At 43.4% G+C, this 23451-nt stretch overlaps 2 protein-coding genes across 4 annotated transcripts in view; one reads left to right on the top strand and one right to left on the bottom strand.

The window, feature by feature from the left end:
* Positions 1-2068, top strand: part of LOC139537861 (teneurin-2-like) — a 179534-nt gene extending 177466 nt beyond the window's left edge. For both annotated transcript variants that reach the window (XM_071339712.1, XM_071339713.1), the window contains one exon: positions 10-2068. In XM_071339712.1, the coding sequence (XP_071195813.1) occupies positions 10-747 (738 nt within the window). In that variant the 3' untranslated portion in view covers positions 748-2068. The remainder of the gene's footprint in view (positions 1-9) is intronic.
* Positions 2069-17553: 15485 nt separating this feature from the next.
* Positions 17554-22689, bottom strand: mat2b (methionine adenosyltransferase 2 non-catalytic beta subunit methionine). Of its 2 annotated transcripts, none has more exons than XM_071339690.1 (7): positions 22523-22689; positions 20691-20885; positions 20354-20468; positions 19089-19235; positions 18756-18949; positions 18537-18650; positions 17554-18336 (listed from the first exon to the last, which is right to left on the bottom strand). In XM_071339690.1, exons 1-7 carry the CDS (start codon positions 22640-22642, stop codon positions 18160-18162), a joined length of 1062 nt encoding a protein of 353 aa, XP_071195791.1. In that variant the 5' UTR covers positions 22643-22689; the 3' UTR covers positions 17554-18159. The 2 variants fall into 2 exon arrangements, with proteins under 2 accessions (XP_071195791.1, XP_071195790.1); XM_071339689.1 differs by lacking the exon at positions 22523-22689 and adding an exon at positions 21776-21951.
* Positions 22690-23451: the final 762 nt, after the last annotated feature.

Here is a 23451-nt window from a genome sequence, read left to right as displayed (position 1 = left end):
TGTTTCCAGCTGATCACAGGGGTGCAGCATGCAGCAGAGCGCCACAACCAGGCCTTCATGGCTCTGGAGGGGAGGTTGCTCAACAAGGAGCGCCGGGCCAAACGGGACAAGCCTGGCTACTGGTTCGGCACCAAGATCCCCATCGTGGGCCGGGGCATGATGCTGGCCATCAAAGAGGGCCATGTGGTGACTGGTGTGTCAGGCCTGGCCAGTGAGGACAGCCGTAAAGTGGCCCAGGTCCTGAACAACGCTGTCTATCTGGAGGGGACCCACTACACCATAGACGGGAAGGACTGCCACTTCTTTGTGAAGCTGGGCCTAGCTGACAGTGACCTGCTGTCTCTGGGGCTGAGCAGTGGGAGGAAATCCCTGGAGAACGGCGTCAATGTGACCGTCAGCGGACGCTCTCGCCGGGGCGTCACCGTGGAGATCCACACGGTGGCGTTGTCCCTGAGCGTACGTTACGGCCTAGCGGCTGACGTGCTGGAGAAGGAGAGGGGTCGCCTGCTGGAGCAGGCCCACCAGAGAGCCCTGTCGGGGGCCTGGATGAGAGAGCAGAAACATCTGAAAGAGAGCAGAGAGGGAGGGAGGCTATGGGCAGAGGGAGAGAGGCAGCAGCTCCTGGCAACAGGGAAGGTGCCAGGTTACGATGGGTACTATGTGCTGCCTGTGGAGCAGTACCCAGAACTGGCAGACAGCATCAGCAACATCCAGTTCCTGAGACAAAACGAGATGGGCAAGAGGTAACAGAGCACAGGACAGCCCCTTTGACACTTCATCTCCTAGGGAGAGTAAACATGGGGTTTCCCTGGAAATGCTGCAAGGGCATCTAAGAGGACATAATCTCACAAAACAGATGTCTTGCTGAAGGTTAAAACAGCGCCTGAATGAGTTCAGACAATGATTTAGAAAAAGCACCCTTAACTACTAATGATAATGAACTTACTTTTTTAAGAGGGGGAAAAGAGGGATTTTGAAAAACTAGAAAATCTTTTCACATTTTTTGGGAGGGATTGGTATTGATGCCAATGGAGAAAAAGTTAACTGCTTTCAAACATCTTATCAGACATACCCAACAGAGCACAGACAATGGCAACGCAGTCAAGGCTTTTCTTTCTAACGGCTAAACCATTCTGAAACTGTCTCAGACCACTGTCTGGAGAACATAGAGCCATCACTTGCCAATACAGTCATAACCATGAACAATGTTTAAGGACGCGCAGTTGTTCTTCATTCAAAGTACATAGTAATATATGGTTTAATTTAACAAAGACAGATATTGAGGATGTGACATGTATGTTGATGTGTATGTTCCCGTGCAGTAGACTTTGAAATAAGACTTTCACTTCTTGTCGACTGCCAAGATCAGTCAGGAAACCCTCTCTCACTTTACTGAGATTTCAAGAAAAATAGAAATGGACTCAAAGGCTATTTATTTTAATCTGTTTGTTTTTTTCTTGCTCTTTTTGTTTGCACTATATGACAATCATGATGAATTTGTATTGAGGAAGACATGCATAATAGTCTTATTTTCTTTTTTTATAAAATGTGAAAGTATTCTCAATGTTTTATTTATTTAAATTTGCAGCCCAGGACAACATGTTACAGTGTACGACGTGTATGTGGTGTTTTGATATTGTTTACATTTTGTTGTCTTTACAACTGTGAAACCTGCTTCCCTACACATTACCAAGTTAAATGTGTACATTCATTCAGCAACACCGATCCATGTCCTGAAAGCGGTCTGATTTGTACATTTCTCAAAAGAAGTGACTTTACTATTGTTCTGTGAAAATCCCTAGAAGATTGTCTACTTACTGATCGTATTACATTTGATTGGTCAAACTCAAACCTCCCCTTTCAACACGGGAGCTTTTGTTTCATTTTTTTTTTTTTACCTAGTGGCATCTCTGTAACCACACCAATATCTGTAAAACGTATATTTTCACTGTGAAGAACCACAGTATGGATGTCAATATGTACATGAATAGGTATCATGAAACATTCTTTACACTAGGGTGAGAATTATGTGGGAAGTTTATCAGAATAAACTTGTTTTTTCATGTTGCATGGACTGTTTTTTTCCCTCTTTTGGCAAGGAGCTGTGGATCGATGTGCTTCCCTGAGGAAGGCAGTGGTGGACTAACTTCCCCTCAGCACTTACACTATTTTTGTCATTAGCCTAAACTTTGAAAACTGCGAATAAATCAAAGCAAATGAATCTGCCAAATGCTGAGTGGCAGGTAAAATTGGCTTCCTTGGTAATGCTGAGGTAAATTAAGATTAAAGGCAGGTATTGTATTATTCCAATTGAGATCATTGGAGGCAAACCACTTCCTGTCAGCTGCAGTGGGTTCTCATGGCTCCCAGGTTATTTTTACAGTTTTAATTATCACCTGCCAGAAGCATCTTTGAACCCTGACCCTGCCGTATAAAGACTGACTGGAGTATCGCAGTGATGTCAAGAACGGTCCGACTCCAAGCTAACAAGCATCTGTAATCATTAACATCTCCATTTGCATATCGGCCTGAGCGTCTCCATGACAGTAAAATAATCTATAGAACATGGGTCAGGACAGATACTCAGCAGGTCAGAATGTTCTGGACGAGTTGCACCTCTGCAGCTATTTTCACACACGCAGATCAAACCCACTGCTCCCTGTCTGAAGCCTCATCAGTGGCGGTTGGTGCCGTTTAAGATGAGGAAGGAAGATTATATTTGTTAATGAGTATGGCCTTTTTTCTGTTACAGCATATTGGATGACTGTCATTCATATTCCTTCACCCAGTTCAATGTAACATCAATAGGTTTACGCTACTACATGATACTCCAATTTTCCCTGTACCCATCATGAGGTTGCTACAACCTAGCCTATGAATGAAAGTTTACAATGTAACACAGGTTGAGAGAAAGATTTGAGGTGACAGACAGTGACACATGTACATACAGTGACACATGCAATACCGCCTTGCACACTTTTGCCTGCATCTAGCTGATCTAGAGTGTAATCATTAGTCCAACAGTTGCAAACAAGAGTTTCTATTGGACAAATTCAGGTATGTTTATCCCCGTTTCGTTCCGTTTGCTTCCGTTTAAGAAACATTTTTCAACAGAATCGGTGGAATGAATACACACCTGATCACACGCAAACAGCTAATTATCATAGCCATATACAAACATCTCTTTGTATTCCTTCAAGCAATCTACATGCTCTCCTCCTCTCACCTTTTCCCTTCGCTTGTGAAATTCAATGCACAACACATCAGCTGTCTGTGACCAGGCAACAAAACCTTTCCAAGCAAAACCATCTGCTCCACTCAACCTACATCGTTGTCACCATATTAGCTAAAGTAATGTCCTAGTCAACATAGCTAATAGAACTAACATGTTAGTAAAGCCACTACAATCATGCAGTACGGTGTAGTCAGTAAGCAGTTTAGCAGTTACACCAGTGTGCCCCAGTGGCAATACATTTGTAAAACTGAAAGCTTACCTTGACTTGGAAGAGTTCCCGTGTTGGATAGTCATAGCCAGCTAGCTAATATAGCATCCCTCTGTTTGAGCCGGGTGTTTGAGTAATTATCTCTTACAGCATTTTCAGGCAGTTAAATGTTGCAAAACATTATTTATAAAAAGCAATCTATTAATATACTTTTTTAAACAGTAATTTGTTTACAAGCATGATAGTTGTACTTTTAGTTTATGGTTGACGTAGCTTGTTGGGCCATTAGCCAATCGCCGTTTCTCAACGTGTTCAAAGCCGTGGATGCATCAAACTGGTATTTACGAATTCACAACTGGTAATTACCACCTTCCCACTTGGTTACGAATGCAGCATTAAACGCAGGTGGCGACCTGCAAAGTTGCGAGTTCGAAATTCCAGTTGTGACTTTGGTTTTCCAACCTTAACCAACATTCTTAACTAAACACATTTTTTATATGCTAACTTTATAAGTTTCTAACTTTCTGACTGAACAGCTTTCTGACAAAAACAAAACTGGCTAGTGCCCTCCCCCCTGCTAGCGCAGTGGACTAGACACTGGACAGAAGGTCATAGGTTCTAATCCTGATGATCCTCGTTCTAAAAAAGGTATATATTTCAGTGTAATGCACATTTTTATTTTAAGACAAATATTGATGCCTCCAGTCAATGGTGCCACCTGTCAATGATTTTAGAGGGACGGTTTAAATGGTTTGATAATGCAGATCTGATTACGATTGTAAGAGATCTAGATACATTATAACGCGTCCCAAAAGACCTCCAGAGGTGGTCAGGAAAATATTTTATATTTAATTTTTATTCAACCTTTATTTAACTAGGCAAGTCAGTTAAGAACCCATTCTTATTTACAATGACGGCCTACCAAAAGGCAAAAGGCCTCCTGCGGGGACAGGGGCTGGGATTAAAAATAAAAATATAGATCTAAACACATCAGGACAAGAGAGACACCACAACACTACATAAAGAGATCGGATCACAATCAGTTATAGTCTACACTTGTCTAAAGATGTGGGCACATTCCGAATGTGGACAAGACCAGGACACATGTTAGCACCAGGTATAAACAGGACTTAGATCTGAACTCACAGAATGACTTTTCAGAAATACAAACACTCCCTGGCTCCACACTCAGCCCACATATGAGAGCTTTAAGCCAGTGGGGTGAGGAGCACTGCCCAAAATGAGTTGTGCAAATAGCCACCTGACTAACACACAGCTAAAAAGGCACATATTTACACGTGTTTAGTATAGCTAACTGTAAAGCTGTAAGCCAGCTATAACTGGTTTTAACTGTAGCGACTCCTTTGACTAACAAGTAAAGTCTGTTGTTTGAATGGTTTAACTTATTTTTGGGGGAAGTTCTTTAGTTACCTTACATAGTTTTATTTACCATGAAAAGCAAATATTTGTTATTATTGATTGATTTCCAATCTGAAAAACAAACTACAATTAAATATCAGCTGTTATTAATTCAACTGATTACTCATCCTTGATTGAGACATTTTTCTTTGGCGAAGACGTGACAAATACTTTTAAAAAACAGTTTGCTTTAGTACTCTGAGAGTTCCGTTTTTTCTTTGGCATATGACGTACAAAGTAAAGTGTGCAACAATTTAGCGAGCATAAGGAAGTTAGCACAAATAAGAGACAGAAAGTGAAAAATCAGTTGAAACTCCCAGAGGGTTGTACACGGTTGTCACTAGATGGAGTACAGTTAGAAGAGCATTTTAGTTAACCCTAACCCTTTTCCTAACTTTAACCTAATTCTCCAAACCTGCTACGTTACTTCTCCTAACCTGCTATGAAAAAGTCACTTCCGGTCATAGCTGTATTCCACCTAGTCAAAACCGTTGTACACTGTTAGGCTCAGGAAACAGGTCATCATGTCCCACAAACAGCAGCAGCAGCAGCACAGGGCCGTCCAACAGGCCGTGAGACAGGCGTGCTCCCCGTCCTCCTCTTCCGCCGTCTCGACTCCTGTCCTCCACCACATACACTGACAGGGAGGAAGACAAAGGCAGGTTGGCATTTATTGTAATGAATCTTGTCCTGGAGGCAGCTCTGCAGATTGGTCACTAGCTGGCACAATCTCATTTTAGACCTAACCCTAACCTTAACCACAGTGCTAACCCTAATGCCTAACGCTAACCTTAAATTTAGACCAAAAAAAACGTTTGGTTTCATTAATTTTTACGATATAGCCAATTTTGACTTAGCAGCCGGCCCATCTAGCAGAAATCCTTCAGTTCTGCCTCCAGGGCAAGATTCATGACAATAAAACGTCAACCTGCAAGACAAAGAAGAGGAGTTATTCAATGCTGTGTTCCCCTACACACATAGATGTTCGTAATGTTGTGATAACAAAAAGCTTGTATCAGTAATTGGCCAGTGCTAGGCCGCTCCATGTTATGACACTCACGACACTCATTAGCTATCAGGCATTCATTCTTATTACTACCAAAGCACTTGTAATATCAGCGTGTGCTGAGGGGATGAGGGAAGATCCACAAACCTTCGCCTACGGCGAGAGATGTAGAGGGTGGCAGGGTAGCCTAGTGGTTAAGAGTGTTTGTCCAATAACTGAATGGTCGCTGTTTTGAATCCCAGAGTCGTCAATGTGATCTTAACCCTAATTGCTCCTGTAAGTCACTCTGGAAAAGAGTGTCTGCTAAATGACTAGAATGTGTTTAGACTAGGAGCTGGAATTGGATGCCTCTGGGGTTTGACTGTAACGCCACTGACTGGTGTTGCCCAACACTGTCAGAGACTGAAGGAATGTGGATTAAGCCAGCTGTAATGCTATTAGTGTCATATCTCTTCAATGGGTGGTGGGTTAAATTCATGCCTATGAGGATTAAAATTGATCTTATTACTTTGGCCTATTGTCACAGAGCCAGAGGTTGCCTGGCACAGACTGTGTCCGTCCTGGGAACATTATGTATTGAGTTGTACTGTCCTACTCTACAAATATCACTGACACCCCTGCACCTCAACTAGTCATCAATAATAATGAAAGCAAGCATTATCCTCTCTATAGAAAGAGGTGAAACAGTTTATTTTTGCATATGCACAGGCAGTGGTTAAATTGAGCCTCACATACCCGGAGCCGAGCTCTGGCACCTTGGGTCAAAGGGAAAGCCAGGCGGAGCCGAGCTCCGGCACCTTGTGTCAAAGGGAAAGCCAGGCGGAGCCGAGCTCCGCCACCTTGGGTCAAAGGGAAAGCCAGGCGGAGCCGAGCTCCGGCACCTTGTGTCAAAGGGAAAGCCAGGCGGAGCCGAGCTCCGCCACCTTGGGTCAAAGGGAAAGCCAGGCGGAGCCGAGCTCCGGCACCTTGGGTCAAAGGGAAAGCCAGGCGGAGCCGAGCTCCGGCACCTTGGGTCAAAGGGAAAGCCAGGCGGAGCCGAGCTCCGGCACCTTGGGTCAAAGGGAAAGCCAGGCGGAGCCGAGCTCCGGCGCCTTGGGTCAAAGGGAAAGCCAGGCGGAGCCGAGCTCCGGCACCTTGGGTCAAAGGGAAAGCCAGGCGGAGCCGAGCTCTGGCACCTTGGGTCAAAGGGAAAGCCAGGCGGAGCCGAGCTCCGCCACCTTGGGTCAAAGGGAAAGCCAGGCGGAGCCGAGCTCCGGCACCTTGTGTCAAAGGGAAAGCCAGGCGGAGCCGAGCTCCGCCACCTTGGGTCAAAGGGAAAGCCAGGCGGAGCCGAGCTCCGGCACCTTGGGTCAAAGGGAAAGCCAGGCGGAGCCGAGCTCCGGCACCTTGGGTCAAAGGGAAAGCCAGGCGGAGCCGAGCTCCGGCACCTTGGGTCAAAGGGAAAGCCAGGCGGAGCCGAGCTCCGGCGCCTTGGGTCAAAGGGAAAGCCAGGCGGAGCCGAGCTCCGGCACCTTGGGTCAAAGGGAAAGCCAGGCGGAGCCGAGCTCTGGCACCTTGGGTCAAAGGGAAAGCCAGGCGGAGCCAAGCTCCGGCACCTTGGGTCAAAGGGAAAAGTAGAATAAACTATGATAAAAAACAAACCCTAATCTTGGCATATTATCTATCTGTAACACTAGCTTCATGGTCAACCCTGGCTTAACCTTAACCTGCTCAAAATAGGGCTCTGAATTCCCAAATGAACCTCTGTGTCATACACAGCAAGACAAAAGTGGATCAGTGGGTTATTCACTTCCATAGCTGCTTCATAATTCCAATTATCTTACCTGTGTTCTTAGGGGCTTCTCCATACATTTGTGCTCCTGGTGTGGCATCCTGCCATCCAACCTGTGGCTGAGGGGGCATCTGGTTACCCTGGTAACCTGGGGCTCCTGGGGGGGAAGTTAGAGTAGAGGGGTCTGTGGGTGGGCACCCCGGAGCAGGGTGTCCCTGGAGTTGGCATCCAGGGGCCGTGGGGGGCAGGGTATCCTGGGACAGAGGGGCCAGGGCCCCTGTAAGGAGGGGGCTAATCAAAAGTTATTCTGTCGACAGCAAGATGAATCTGCCTAGGAATGTGGGAAATTACAAAACAACCAAAAAAAAGCATAAATATGGCATGTGACAAGTAATGTCGATCTGACCAAATGTCAGAAAGTCAATGAGAAAGCCATGACACTGCCAGATTCCCTTGTCTTGTACTTGGAAGGGAGCATGTGCTGCTGAGGTTTGACTGAAAACAGTCCAATCTAGTGAATGAGAGATTTGTGACCCTGCTGTAGCAGTGATGGGGAGATGTCAGCCCTGTGACTGACGGTGAGACTGACTCATTCTGAGAGGTGACATTCCTCTCTGGAGGCACAACTACACTGAACAAAAATATAAATATAACATGCAATAATTTCAAAGATTTTACTGAGTTACAGTTCATATAAGGAAATCAGTCAATTTAAATAAACTCATTAGTCTCTAATCTATGGATTTCATATGACTGGGAATACAAAAATAGCTTTACAAAAAAGGTAGGGGCGTGGATCAGAAAACCAGTCAGCATATGGTGTGACCACCAATTGCCTCATGCAGCGCGACATCTCCGTCACATAGAGTAGATCAGGCTGTTGATTGTGGCCTGTGGAATGTTGTCCCACTCCTCTTCAATGGCTGTGCGAAGTTGCTGGATATTGGCGGGAACTGGAACATGATGTCGTACACGTCGATCCAGAGCATCCCAAACGGGCTCAATGGGTAACCTGTCTGGTGAGTATGCAGGCCATGGAAGAACTGGGACATTTTCAGCTTCCAGGAATTGTGTACAGATCCTTGAGACATGGGGCCGTGCATTATCATGCTGAAACATGAGGTGATGGCGGCGGATGAATGGCACGACAATGGGCCTCAGAATCTTGTCACGGTATCTCTGTACATTGAAATTTCCATCCATAAAATAAAATTGTATTTATTGTCCGTAGCTTATGCCCATACCATAACCACACCGCCACTACGGGGTGCTCTGTTCACAACGTTGACATCAGCAAACTGCTCGCCCACACTGTGCCATACACGCTGTCTGCCATCTGCCCGGTACAATTGAAACCGGGATTAATCTGTGAAGAACACACTTCTCCAGCGTCCCAGTGACCATCGAAGGTGAGCATTTGCTCAGTGAAGTCGGTTATGACGCCGAACTGCAGTCAGGTCAAGACCCTGGTGTTTGTATTTGTATTTTTTATAGATCCCCAGTAGATACTGCCAAAGCAGCAGCTACTCTTCCTGGGGTTTATTAAGGATCCCCATTAGTTCCTGCCAAAGGAGCAGCTACTCTTCCTGGGGTTTATTATGGATCCCCATTAGTTCCTGCCAAAGCAGCAGCTACTCTTCCTGGGGTCCAGCAAAATTTAAGGCAGTTTATACAATTTTAAAAACATTACAATACATTCACAGATTTCACAACACACTGTGTGCCCTCAGGCCCCTACTCCACCACTACCACATATCTACAGTACAAAATCCATGTGTATGTATAGTGTGTATGTTATCGTGTGTGTGTGTGTGTGTGTGTGTGTGTGTGTGTGTGTGTGTGTGTGTGTGTGTGTGTGTGTGTGTGTGTGTGTGTGTGTGTGTGTGTGTGTGTGTGTGTGTGTGTGTGTGTGTGTGTGTGTGTGTGTGTGTGTGTGTGTGTGTGTGTGTGTGTGTGTGTGTGTGTGTGTGTGTGTGTGTGTGTGTGCATTTGGATTGCTGGACTAAACGCGCAAACAAAAAGGAGGTATTTGGACATAAAGATGAACTTTATCGAACAAAATGAACATTTATTGTCTAACATGGAGACCTGGGAGTGCCATCAGATGAAGATCATCAAAGGTAAGTGATTAATTTTAATGCTATTTCTGACTTTTGTGACACCTCTCCCTGGTTGAAAAATTGGCTGTATGGTTTTCTGTGGCTAGGCGCTGACCTAACATAATCGCATGGTGTGCTTTTGCCGTAAAGTCTTTTTGAAATCTGACACAGCTGTTGCATTAAGGAGAAGTGTATCTTTAATCGTATGTATAACACTTGTATCTTAGATCAATGTTTATGATGAGTATTTCTGTAATTTGATGTGGCTCTCTGCACTTTCACCGGATGTTTGTTTGAGACAATGCATTTCTGAACATAACGCGCCATAACATAATCGCATGGTGTGCTTTCACAGTAAAGCCTTGTTGAAATCGAACACTGTGGTTGGATTTACAATAAGTTTATCTTTAAAATGGTGTAATAATACTTGTATGTTTGAGGAATTTTAATTATGGGATTTCTGTTGTTTTGAATTTGGCGCCCTGCAATTTCACTGGCTGTTGTCGAGGTGGGACGCTACCGTCCCACTGGTACCAGAGAGGTTAAAAACACTATCAACAAGGCAGGCCCTACAGACCCTAGTTTTGTTGCACCTGGACTACTGTTCAGTCGTGTGGTCATATGCCACAAAAAAAGGAGTTAGGAAAATTGCAATTGGCTCAGAACAGGGCAGCGCGGCTGTTCCTTGGATGTACTCAGAGAGCTAATATGAATAATATGCATGTCAATCTCTCCTGGCTGAAAGTGGTGGAGTGATTGACTTCATCACTACTTTTATTTATGAGAGTGTAACGAGCTGTTGAAAATTGAATGCACCGAGCTGTCTGTCTAAACTACTGGCACACAGCTCGGACACCTATGCATACCCCACAAGTGAGTACATGAGTACATGGAAATGAGTACATGGAACTCTATTCTACATCAAATAACTGACGCAAGCAGTAAAATTAGATTTTAAAAACACCTTATGTAACAGCCGACACACACGCACGCACGCACGCACACACACACACACACACACACACACACACACACACACACACACACACACACACACACACACACACACACACACACACACACACACACACACACACACACACACACACACACACACACACACACACACACACACACACACACACACACACACACACAGTTTAGTCATGCAATGTATGGACATTGCATGACTAAACTCAAGGCTTTCAGCCAGACCACTGGTTCAAACAGCTCTTATTCGTTCCCCTTTCACAATAGAAGCCTGAAACAACGTTCTAGAGACTGTTGACATCTAGTGGAAGCCATAGGAAGTGCAATCTGACCCCATTTACACTGTATATTGGATAGGCAATCACTTGAAAAACTATAAAGACTCAGATTTCCCACTTCCTGGTTGGATTTTTCTCAGGTTTTCGCCTGCCATATGAGTTCTGTTATACTCACAGGCATCATTCAAACAGTTTTAGAAACTTCAGAGTGTTTTCTATCCAAATCTACTAATAATATGCATATCCTAGTAGCAGGTAGTTTACTCTGGGCACGCTTTTCATCCGGACGTGAAAATACTGCCCCCTACCCCAAAGAAGTTAAGAAGGCAGAGCATCGCTTTATTATAGACAGACTTCTCCCGATCTTAGCTACTACTGCATCAATATGTTTTGACCATGACAGTTTACAATCTAGTGTTACTCCAAGCAGTTTAGTCATCTCAACTTGCTCAATTTCCACATTATTTACTACAAGATTTAGTTGATGAGCTTCCCTGAGACGGTTTCTTACAGTTTATGCAGAAATTCTTCGGTTGTGCAAACCCACAATTTCATCAGCTGTTCGGTTGGCTGGTCTCAGACAATCCTGCAGGTTAAGAAGCCGGATGTGGAGGTCTTGGGCTGGCGTGGTTACACGTGGTCTGCGGTGAGGCCAAATTCTCTAAAACAATGTTGGAGGTGGTTTATGGTAGAGAAATTAACATTCAATTCCTTGGCAACAGCTCTGGTGGACATTCCTGCAGTCAGCATGCCAATTGCACACTCCCTCAAAACTTAAGACATCTGTGGCATTGTGTTGTGACAAAACTGCACATTTTAGAGTGGCCTTTTATTGTCCCCGGCACAAGGTGAACCTGTGTAATGATCATGCTGTTTAATCAGCTTCTTGATATGCCACACCTGTCAGGTGGATGGATTATCTTGACAAATGAGAAATGCTCACTAACAGGGATGTAAAGAAATTGGTGCACAAAATTTGAGAGAAATAAGCTTTTTGTGCGTATGGACATTTTCGGGGCTCTTTTATTTCAGCTTGTGAAACATGGGACCAACACTTTACATGTTGCGTTTATATTTTTGTTCAGTATATCTTAACATTGTAAGGATAATCAGAGAACAGGTCTAGGTCTGAATTGAATTATGTGCAATACTTTCCACTTCCACAGACACAGTTAATAAGGAGATGTGTGTGGGTCATATGGCCAAGAGCCCTTTCTGTGGCTGACAAGTCCCACCCATATCAAAGACTTTTATATTATATTTGTTTTGACATTTGTTTCAGAAAAGTAAAACTGTAGTTTTAAGCAGCTGCAGCACCAAAGTTATATTTGAACTTTCCTTAGTTTAATTTACACACAACTGTATAAATTCAACATTGAAGAATAAATAAATCAAGCAGATAATTTCTAATCTTCCCTTTGCACAGTTAAAGATATCTATAATGTGCCTGGGTGAATAATTGCAGTATTACCTCGGGTTGAATCGACTTATCTGTAATGCGATTTTCTTCTGTATATTTGCATCAACAAAGCCTTTTTCTTGATTTACTTTGTATAAAAACCCATTGAGTGTTGCTTGTAGGCACGCTCCTCCGTTTCCACAGGCAGCAAAGGAAAACTTGACGATGGGTGCGTTGATGTCGTCAAGACAGCTGAGACAGTCTGCCGACTTGTGGTGCTTTCATAGAGATAGATAGAGGACTTAGTGGCTTGCGAAAGTATTCACCCCCCTTGGCATTTTTCCTATTTTGTTGCCTTACAACCTAAAATTAAACTAGATTTTTTTTGGGGGGGGTTGTATATCATTTGATTTACACAACATTACACAACATGCCTACCACTTTGAAGATGCAAAATATTTTTTGGTGTGAAACAAACAAGAAATAAAACTAAAATACTGAAAACTTGAGTGTGCATAACTATTCACCACCCCAAAGGCAATACTTTGTAGAGCCACCTTTTGCAGCAATTACAGCTGCAAGTCTTTTGGGGTATGTCTCTATAAGCTTGGCACATCAAGCCACTGGGATTTTTTCCATTCAAGGCAAAACTGCTCCAGCTCCTTCAAGTTGGATGGGTTCCGCTGGTGTACAGCAATCTTTAAGTCATAACACATATTCTCAATTCGATTGAGGTCTGGGCTTTGACTAGGTCATTCCAATACATTTAAATGTTCCCCTTAAACCATTTGAGTGTTGCTTTAGCGGTATGCTTAGGTTCATTGTCCTGCTGGAAGGTGAACCTCCGTCCCAGTCTCAAATCTTTTGAAGACTGAAACAGGTTTCCCTAAAGAAACCTGTTTCTTTAGCTCCATCCATCATTCCTTCAATTCTGACCAGTTTCCCAGTCCCTGCCGATAAAAAACATCCCCACAGCATGATGCTGCCACCACCATGCTTCACTGTTGGGATGGTGTTCTCGGGGTGATGAGAGGTGTTGGGTTTGCGCCAGACATAGCGTGAGTGTATGGCTTAAAGTGGTCCTATGGACAGATACACCAATCTCCGCTGTGGGGCTTTGCAGCTCCTTCAGGGTTATCTTTGGTCTCTTTGCTCCCTCTCTGATTAATGCCCTCCTTGCCTGGTCCGTGAGTTTTGGTGGGCAGCCCTCTCTTGGCAGGTTTGTTGTGGTGCCATATTCTTTCCATTTTTTAATAATGGATTTAATGGTGCTCCGTGGGATGTTCAAAGTTTCCAACCCTGATCTGTACTTCTCCACAACTTTGTCCCTGACCTGTTTGGAGAGCTCCTTGCTCTTCATGGTGCCGCTTGCGTGGTGGTGCCCCTTGCTTAGTGGTGTTGCAGACTCTGGGGCCTTTCAGAACAGGTGTAAATATACTGAGATCATGTGACAGATCATGTGACACTTAGATTGCACACAGGTGGACTTTATTTAACTAATTATGTGACTTCTGAAGGTAATTGGTTGCACCAGATCTTATTTAGGGGCTTCATAGCAAAGGGTGTGAATACATATGCACGCACCACTTTTCCATTTTTGTCCATTACATGAAATCCAAATAAAAATAAATTTAAATTACAGGTTGTAATGCAACAAAATAGGAAAAATGCCAAGGGGGGTGAATACTTTTGCAAGGCACTGTAGATAGAGGTCTTTATATCTGTGCCATTATAAAATATGTGACAGTGTGGGCTGTGCCATTGAGGCAATGTCCAGTTGAAGTAGTCAATTTTCTTCATCATGACATGACTCCAACAAGGTCATCAGGAGGGATCAAACAATAAGTTGGAAGTCCCACCCAGTTGACTACATTAAAATGGTGGAAGTCTGCAATGGCATTGCCCATGCTAAAATGGCCTTTTGGCCACTAGAGACATCTATCATTCTCTATGGGTGCTTTCAAGACAACTTGGAACTCAGAAAAAAACAAGGTCAAATCATGACAGTGATCTTCAGGTCGGAAATTCTGATGGTGCTTTCAAGACAACTTTGAGTTGGATGACCGTTCAAAACGAGATTTCCCCAGTGTGAGATTGTTTTTTGCAGAGTTCCCAGTTGTCTTGAAAGCACTTAACTCAGAAATTTCCGAGTTCCCAGTTGTTTTGAACATGGCATCAGCTCAAGGAATATGCCAGAGCTTCAGACTTGGAATTTATAGTTGAAAAACCTTTCAAAACTATTTTTCCCAGTCAGAGCTAGTTTTCCCCCCCAAATTCCCAGTTTTCTTGAAATCAAATCAAATCAAATGTATTTATATAGCCCTTCTTACATCAGCTGATATCTCAAAGTGCTGTACAGAAACCCAGCCTAAAACCCCAAACAGCAAGCAATGCAGGTGTAGAAGCACGGTGGCTAGGAAAACCTCCCTAGAAAGGCCAAAACCTAGGAAGAAACCAGGCTATGAGGGGTGGCCAGTCCTCTTCTGGCTGTGCCGGGTGGAGATTATAACAGAACATGGCCAAGATGTTCAAATGTTCATAAATGACCAGCATGATCAAATAATAATAACCACAGTAGTTGTCGAGGGTGCAGCAAGTCAGCACCTCAGGAGTAAATGTCAGTTGGCTTTTCATAGCTGATCATTAAGAGTATCTCTACCGCTCCTGCTGTCTCTAGAGAGTTGAAAACAGCAGGTCTGGGACAGGTAGCACGTCCGGTGAACAGGTCAGGGTTCCATAGCCGCAGGCAGAACAGTTGAAACTGGAGCAGCAGCACGGCCAGGTGGACTGGGGACAGCAAGGAGTCATCATGCCAGGTAGTCCTGAGGCATGATCCTAGGGCTCAGGTCCTCCGAGAGAGAGAAAGAAAGAGAGAAAGAGAGAATTAGAGAGAGCATACATAAATTCACGCAGGACACCGGATAAGACAGGAGAAGTACTCCAGATATAACAAACTGACCCTAGCCCCCCGACACATAAACTACTGTAGCATAAATACTGGAGGCTGAGACAGGAGGGGTCAGGAGACACTATGATGATAACCCCCGGACAGGGCCAAACAGGAAGGATATAACACCACCCACTTTGCCAAAGCACAGCCCCCACACCACTAGAGGGATATCTTCAACCACCAACTTGCCATCCTGAGACAAGGCAGAGTATAGCCCACAAAGATCTCCGCCACGGCACAACCCAAGGGGGGGCGCCAACCCAGACAGGAAGATCACGTCAGTGACTCAACCCACTCAAGTGACGCACCCCTCCTAGGGACGGCAAGAAAGAGCACCAGTAAGCCAGTGACTCAGCCCCTGTAATAGGGTTAGAGGCAGAGAATCCCAGTGGAGAGAGGGGAACCGGCCAGGCAGAGACAGCAAGGGCGGTTCGTTGCTCCAGAGCCTTTCCGTTCACCTTCAAACTCCTGGGCCAGACTACACTCAATCATATGACCCACTGAAGAGATGAGTCTTCAGTAAAGACTTAAAAGTTGAGACCGAGTCTGCGTCTCTCACATGGGTAGGCAGACCATTACATAAAAATGTAGCTCTGTAGGAGAAAGCCCTGCCTCCAGCTGTTTGCTTAGAAATTCTAGGGACAATTAGGAGGCCTGCGTCTTGTGACCGTAGTGTACGTGTAGGTATGTACGGCAGGACCAAATCAGAAAGATAGGTAGGAGCAAGCCCATGTAATGCTTTGTAGGTTAGCAGTAAAACCTTGAAATCTGCCCTTGCCTTAACAGGAAGCCAGTGTAGGGAGGCCAGCACTGGAGTATTATGGTCCAATTTTTTGGTTCTAGTCAGGATTCTAGCAGCCGTATTTAGCACTAACTGAAGTTTATTTAGTACTTTATCCGGGTAGCCGGAAAGTAGAGCATTGCAGTAGTCTAACCTAGAAGTAACAAAAGCATGGATACATTTTTCTGCATCATTTTTGGACAGAAAGTTTCTGATTTTTGCAATGTTACGTAGATGGAAAAAAGCTGTCCTTGAAACAGTCTTGATATGTTCGTCAAAAGAGAGATCAGGGTCCAGAGTAACGCCGAGGTCCTTCACAGTTTTATTTGAGACAACTTTACAACCATCAAGATTAATTGTCAGATTCAATAGAACATCTCTTTGTTTCTTGGGACCAAAAACAAGCATCTCTGTTTTGTCCGAGTTTAAAAGTAGAAAGTTTGCAGCCATCCACTTCCTTATGTCTGAAACACAGGCTGCTAGCGAGGGCAATTTTGGGGCTTCATCATGTTTCATTGAAATGTACAGCTGTGTGTCATCCGCATAGCAGTGAAAATTAACATTATGTTTTCGAATGACATCCCCAAGAGGTAAAAAATATAGTGAAAACAATAGTGGTCCTAAAACAGAACCTTGAGGAACACTGAAATGTACAGTTGATTTGTCAGAGGACAAACCATTCACAGAGACAAACTGATATCTTTCCGACAGATAAGATCTAAACCAGGCCAGAACTTGTCCGTGTAGACCAATTTGGGTTTCCAATCTCTCCAAAAGAATGTGATCGATGGTATCAAAGGCAGCACTAAGGTCTAGGAGCACGAGGACAGATGCAGAGCCTCGGTCTGACGCCATTAAAAGGTAATTTACCACCTTCACAAGTGCAGTCTGAACACACTAAAGTCAGAAGTCTGAGATTTCCATGTGTTTTGAAAGCAGCATTGGCCTATCATCTGACACCACTTGTTTAAAGAGCCATTGAACAAGCAGTTGATTATGGAAAAAAAAAGTTTCAGTCTTGGAGGTCTGTTTCCTGAACGATTATGTGTTTGGTTAATGATGTTAATGATGGTTAATGACATTTCTTACATTGTTACCCCAGGAAATCTTAGGATTTCTTAATTTGAGTTAGAAGCACATTTCACTTCCATAAAATCCCCAAAATGAATCTAAGATCATAAAACCATTTAATGCTTTAATGAGAGAAATTACAATTACAGAATATCATTTTGTGCAACTCAAATTCACAGGAATGTCCTCAATTTCTCAAACAACCTTCACTTGCTATTCTCTGATAAAGATATTGATTTAGTCTTACAATAGGCAACTTCACATTTCACAGGAGGTTTAGGATCAGTGGGAGCATCTTCCACACTGTTTTGAGGAGGTAGAATCACAAACTGAGCAGGACTAAACGTCACAAGATACCGATTTCTTTATTTTTTGCTGTGTCTTTCAGTATGATTGTATATTGTGCTTGAATTACAAATACAGTGCTTGATACAGACTAAGAAAAAAAAGGTCTCCACCAACTGAATAAAACCCAGCCTGGGTTTGTGTGAAGAAACACGCATGTTTCTCATATCAGTAAAATGTAGGCATACTTAAGTAACCCATTGACAAAATGCATTTCAAAAATAAAAAAGTAAATTCTGTTTTTAGTAACATCTTTAGACTACATATATTTAACAATGCCATTAATTGGTATGGAAAATTTGACATTTCAAGTTTTCTACAGTGGCTTCACATAAATGACCTAAATTAATTGATCCAGCAGATAATGGAACGTTGAATTAAAATAATTTAGCTACACATTTAAACAAAATTCTCAAAATGGTCAAATCACTACATGCGTTTGGTACACAGGCAATGTGCATTCCAGCAGGAATCAATGAATTCTTTGAATCAGTTACTTCCTAATACACAATGAAATACATTCTCAATTAAGGAGCAGGCAGAAGTCAAAGCTTGAAGTAGGTAAAGGGTTGCTCTTGATCCAGTGCGTTTGGCCTCCTGACAGCGATCAATGGAAGACAGTCTGCCTCCAGCGCTTGTCGTACAGGAAGGGCCAGAGGCTATCCCTCACTGCCGTCTTAAAGGGGATGGGCTCCACGCCGAGGCCCAGCAGCGCAAGACGGGAACACTCCAGCTGGGCATTCTGAGGTCTCTGAGCCCCCGTACCGGCAGGCTGCTCTGTCATCTGGGGTAGAAGAGGGTCAGAGGCGGTGGGGGAGGGGGGGATAAACAGCTCGTAAGGACTGCATCAGGAAATAAATGTTTAGATGGAGAATTATCTTTAAATGCATTTGTGTGGGAGAAACAGCATGAGATGAGACCGATCAATAAATACACGTTTATTCATGAGTAACAGAAAAAGGAAATGCACACAGGCTATCATACCGGTATCAAATGACTGCTGGGCAGGTTGAAAGCATCTGCAATCGCACAGGCCATCTCGTATTTGGTCATCTGTTCCTTTCCAGAGTAATGGAAGATCCCTTGTATTGATGGGTCCTGGAAAGCACAAACACATGCAGAAGATACAATTAATATAATAAAGGGACCAGACCATAGACATTGCCTTAGGGCTGTTCAATCAACGAGTCAGTTTGAGCTCACCTGGAGCCTCCGCTCAGCCATCTGTCTGCAGACTCGAGCCACATCGTTGACGTAGGTGGGGAAGCGCTGCTGACAGTGCTCCACACTGCAGCTCTCTGCCCCCTCCTGAACCTTGTCCCACAGCACCGTCACAGCGCTCTCATCCACCCGCTCTACCTCTCCGTACAGTATAGGCACTCGCAGCACAGCCGCACCTGCACAGGGGAGGAATTGGAATGACAGATTAACATTTGGGGGATCAGGGAGCCAAGGAGGACTATAGAGTACAAAAAACCAAACACAATGACAACCACAATGACATCGATAGTAAAGGAATGAGTAGTGTTGACGCACCAGGGCTGTGTCTCAGGACCTCCCTCTCCCCCTCTAGCTTGGACTTGCCGTACACATTTAAAGGATTAGGAGCGTCGTTCTCTCCGTAGGGAGGGTTCCGACCATCAAACACGTAGTCAGTGCTGATGTAGATGAGGAAGATCCCAGCTTCAGATATCACAAAGCAAACAGGAAAATATGTTCAGTGAACTGTAGAAACCATAGGCCTACATGCTTTTTAGAAACTTGTTAATAGTCATATTATATTTCCAACAACCTCTCGATGGCACACTAGTACAGTAAAAATTAGCCAATTTACATTTTTGAACATTTTGTGAATTTGTTTATTTAATATAGCGCATTATCCAGAGAGATGTTAAATATTTCTGCACAGTTTTGAAGTTATTATATTGAACAAAAATAAAACGCAACATGTAAAGTGTTGGTGCCATCTTTCATGAGTTGAAATAAAAGATCCCCGGAATTTTCCAGATGCACAAAAAGCTTATTTCTCTCAGATTTTATGCAGAAATGCATTAACATCCCTGTTAGTGAGCGTGTCTCCTTTACCAACGTAATCCATCCCCCTGACAGGTGTGGCATATCAAGAAGCTGATTAAACAGCATAATCATTACAGGTGCACCTTGTTCTGGGGACAATAAAAGGCCATCCTAAAATGTTCAGTTTTGTCACACAACAACGCCACATATGTCTCAAGTTTTGAGGGAGGGTGCAAATGGAATGCGGATTGCAGGAATATCCAACAGAGCAGTTGCCAGAGAATTGTATGTTCATTTCTCTACCATAAGCCACCTCCAACGTAGTTTTAGAGAATTTAGCGGTATGTCCAACTGGCCTCAACTGCAGACCATGTGTAACCACGCCAGCCCAGGACCTCCACATTCGGCTTCTTCACCTGCGGGATTGTCTGTGGAGGGGGGGGGGGGGTGCTGCTGAGGAGTATTTCTGTCTGTAATAAAGCCTTTTTGTGGGGAAAAACTAATTCTGATTGGTTGGGCCTGGCTCCCCAGTGGGTTGGCCTATGCTGTCCCAGGCCCACCCATGGCAGTCCCTTGCCCAGTCATGTGAAATCCAGAGATTATGCCCTAATGAATGTATTTCAATTAACTGATTTCCTTCTATGAACTGTGACTCAGTAAAATCTTTGAAATTGTTGCGTTTATATTTTTGTTCAGTATATATGACAAACTGTATACATTCAACACCTGAAATTGTGCATCATGAATTCTGAGTGTGTTTGATTCTGATAACAAAGCAGACCCACCTGCCTCTTTAGCTAAAGTCCCAGATGCATGGACATTCAGGTTCAGGGCTGCCTCTGTGTGATGCTCTACCACATCTGGCCTTCTCTCCGCAGCACAGTGCACGATCACATGGGGCTTGGGTAGATGACACAGAATACATTCAACACAAGGTTAATAAAGTAAGGAATATGTATGTACAATGCTATCTAAGCCATTTATCCCATTTTAGGCTGTTTAGCTTATCATCTAAATTTCTGATGACAATGATACCCACAAGGAATACAGTATTTCCAAAACTTCTGCAGCCTACACAGAATGACAAAAGACACCGGTTATATTCCAGACTTCGATCCTCACCTGGAAGTCTTGAATGACCGCTCGCACAGCGTCCTCGTCCGTTAGGTTGCATCGTAGGAAGCGGGGCTGAGCCCGCCTATACCCACATCCCAAGGCGTGCCAGGCATTATTCTGGAACTCTTTATAAACCGCGCGCCCAAGCAGCCCTGTGGCCCCTGTCACTAGCACACGCCTATAGGGGATGTCCACATTCTCCTAAAGAAGAGACACAGGAAAAATACAACTTAAGTTATACATTGATTTGTTATGACTCCTGGCAATATAAAAACTGATGTCATCCGCTCTAAATATGAACTTGTAGTTATACGAAGCTAAACATTTTGAAATTAATTTAATCATTTACAGCCTAATGTTGTAAAACGATCTTTCATTTCCATTTTGAACTGTGTACTGATAAGTGGCAACCGGGTGTATTCATTATGCTGATTCTGTTGCAAAACATTGTCTGCAACAGGAACTGTTTACACCAAATGCTATGGAATTCCGTTTTGTTCTTAAACGGATGCTGTAGTTCAGTCGTCTGTCTTCATTTTTTTTTTTTTTAAAGCGTCTGGAAGAAGTTGGGAAGGTACCCCGCGGACTTCACTCCACTTTAGAGCACGAATTAATCGATAATTTATAGATGTGCAACTTGTACCAAACACTTCGCAGACTATTCAGATTGGAATGGCAACGCGTGAAAACCACAAAATAAAAATGATCTACAACTTCCGTTTAAACCCAACAGCTCTTACGTTACGTTGAAGAGCGTTTGTAGTATAAGGTTTGTTTCGAAACGTTTTGCAACAGACTAGGCGTAATGAATACACCCCAGTACCTGTCACACTACGGTGCCAAAATGGGTGCCCAATGAGCCTAAACCGATTAGACACGATTCGAGACATTACTAGTCTTCGCCTCGATCATTTCTTAATAATTTATTTGAACTCTACTGGCTAGCTAGACAACTTCGACCATCACTAGTTAGCAACGGGATTAGCTAGATGAATTCATTGTAATACAGTGATGTAAGGTTATTAGCTAACGTAGCAATTCTCTCAACAGTAAAAATGCCCCCGATTCTCCCCCCTCTCTCCTACTTTTACCTGCACCACCTCCACGTGCCCTGGGGTGAAATGTATCTTAAGTTCCTTTTCGTTCATTTCTACAGAAATATCAATGTAATATCTACTATGCTCATTCTATAAACGCCAATGTTTATATAATTTCCGCTGCGCATCTTCCCAGATCAGCTGTTTCCTGTCTCGCGAGAGGCTGCGCGGATGTAGCGATACAACAGCGAAGGTTCTTGTTAGCTAGTCCAACTGGTTACAGTTTCAAAATGTATTAGTGCGTATGTAGAGGATACACTGTCCAACGAAATGCTTACTTGCAGGTTCCTTCTCGACAATGCAACAACAATAAGAACTAATAAAAGCTAAGAAAACGAACATAAGTAAATGTCTCGGTAGAATGGAGTTGACATTTTAGCACAACTATAATACATGAAGGCACAATTTAATAGTAACATATTTTTAAACATGTAAATTATCAGGGGGGTTGGGGGACAAGTGTTTAAATTGTGCAGTATTAGCAAATCACGTTGGTATATCTCCTTACAAACACTAAACATGTATGCTAAATTCAGCAACTGGCCCAATGGATACAACCCCCAACTAGCTGGGATAGCAAGCTAGCAGGTGCATTCACACACATACATAGCTCCCGTGGCTAAAATCGTTGAGCGAGCTAACATTAGCTAGCTAGCTACCTTTATAGCAGTGGAAAATGCTAACGTTAAATCGTTACCCCTTACAAAAATATCGATCTTCACGTAAACCCTGTACATTTACCTCGTAATCTCCGTATTCATATCCCGGCATCGTTTCCCACAAATACAACCATACAACTCGATCAAGCACCACCACTAATTTATAGGGGAAAAAAATACAGATTATTTTTTCCGGCAACATCAATTCTTAAAGGGGAAGTTTTGTGGTGTACCCATAGTTACCCATACCTACCAATAGATGGCAGTTCTATCTCACATATCCAGCAGGTCTAATAAAGCATCATCGGTTGCATAAATTATTTGAATATGTACATGTGTTTTTAGCTAATGCAGATATTCCCATAGCCACTTCTAATGAAGCCTAGCTACTAGAAATTATTTCATTCCATTTTTGTCATTAGCTACCTACCAACCTTATAACAAACTGTTCTGGCCCCATGGTATAAGGTAATGTATGATTCTCGGTTACTTTAGCAAGTTGCCATATTCCGATGTGATATGGGCTGGGCTACGTGGGCTTTCTGGTTTGCTATATCTTTGAGCATGAGCGTCATATTAAAATAAAGTTAAATAAAGGTTCAATAAAAAGAAAATATATATATTTAGGACAGTCAACCCAGTAGTGAGAGGGCTGGGCGTGTCCTGTGGTTTCGTCTATAAGGGATACAGCTTTTGTCAAAATGGACTTTTCATACCAGGTTTAGGAGAAATTACACAGTAGGTTAGGAGAATTAAAGTAGCAGGTTATGAGAGTTAGGTTAAGGTTAGAAAAGGTTTAGGATTAGCTAGAATGCAAAACATTTACTTTTGACGTCAAGTTAACAAAAGCTGTATCCCATCTAGACATGACAGTGTCCTGCCACACATTCCTGAGAGTGACATCCTGACACATTTGAGTCTGCACGTGCACACTTGGAACGGTCACTTCAAAGACCAAACTTTAATCCGTTTTTTTGCAATAACAGCAATGCATGGGCAATATTTGTGGTC

The sequence above is a fragment of the Salvelinus alpinus genome, chromosome 13 (genome assembly GCF_045679555.1).
Source record: "Salvelinus alpinus chromosome 13, SLU_Salpinus.1, whole genome shotgun sequence".
Lineage (NCBI taxonomy): Eukaryota > Metazoa > Chordata > Actinopteri > Salmoniformes > Salmonidae > Salvelinus > Salvelinus alpinus.
The sequence above is the reverse complement of the archived record's forward strand: the minus strand, read 5'-3'. Positions and strand labels throughout refer to the sequence as shown.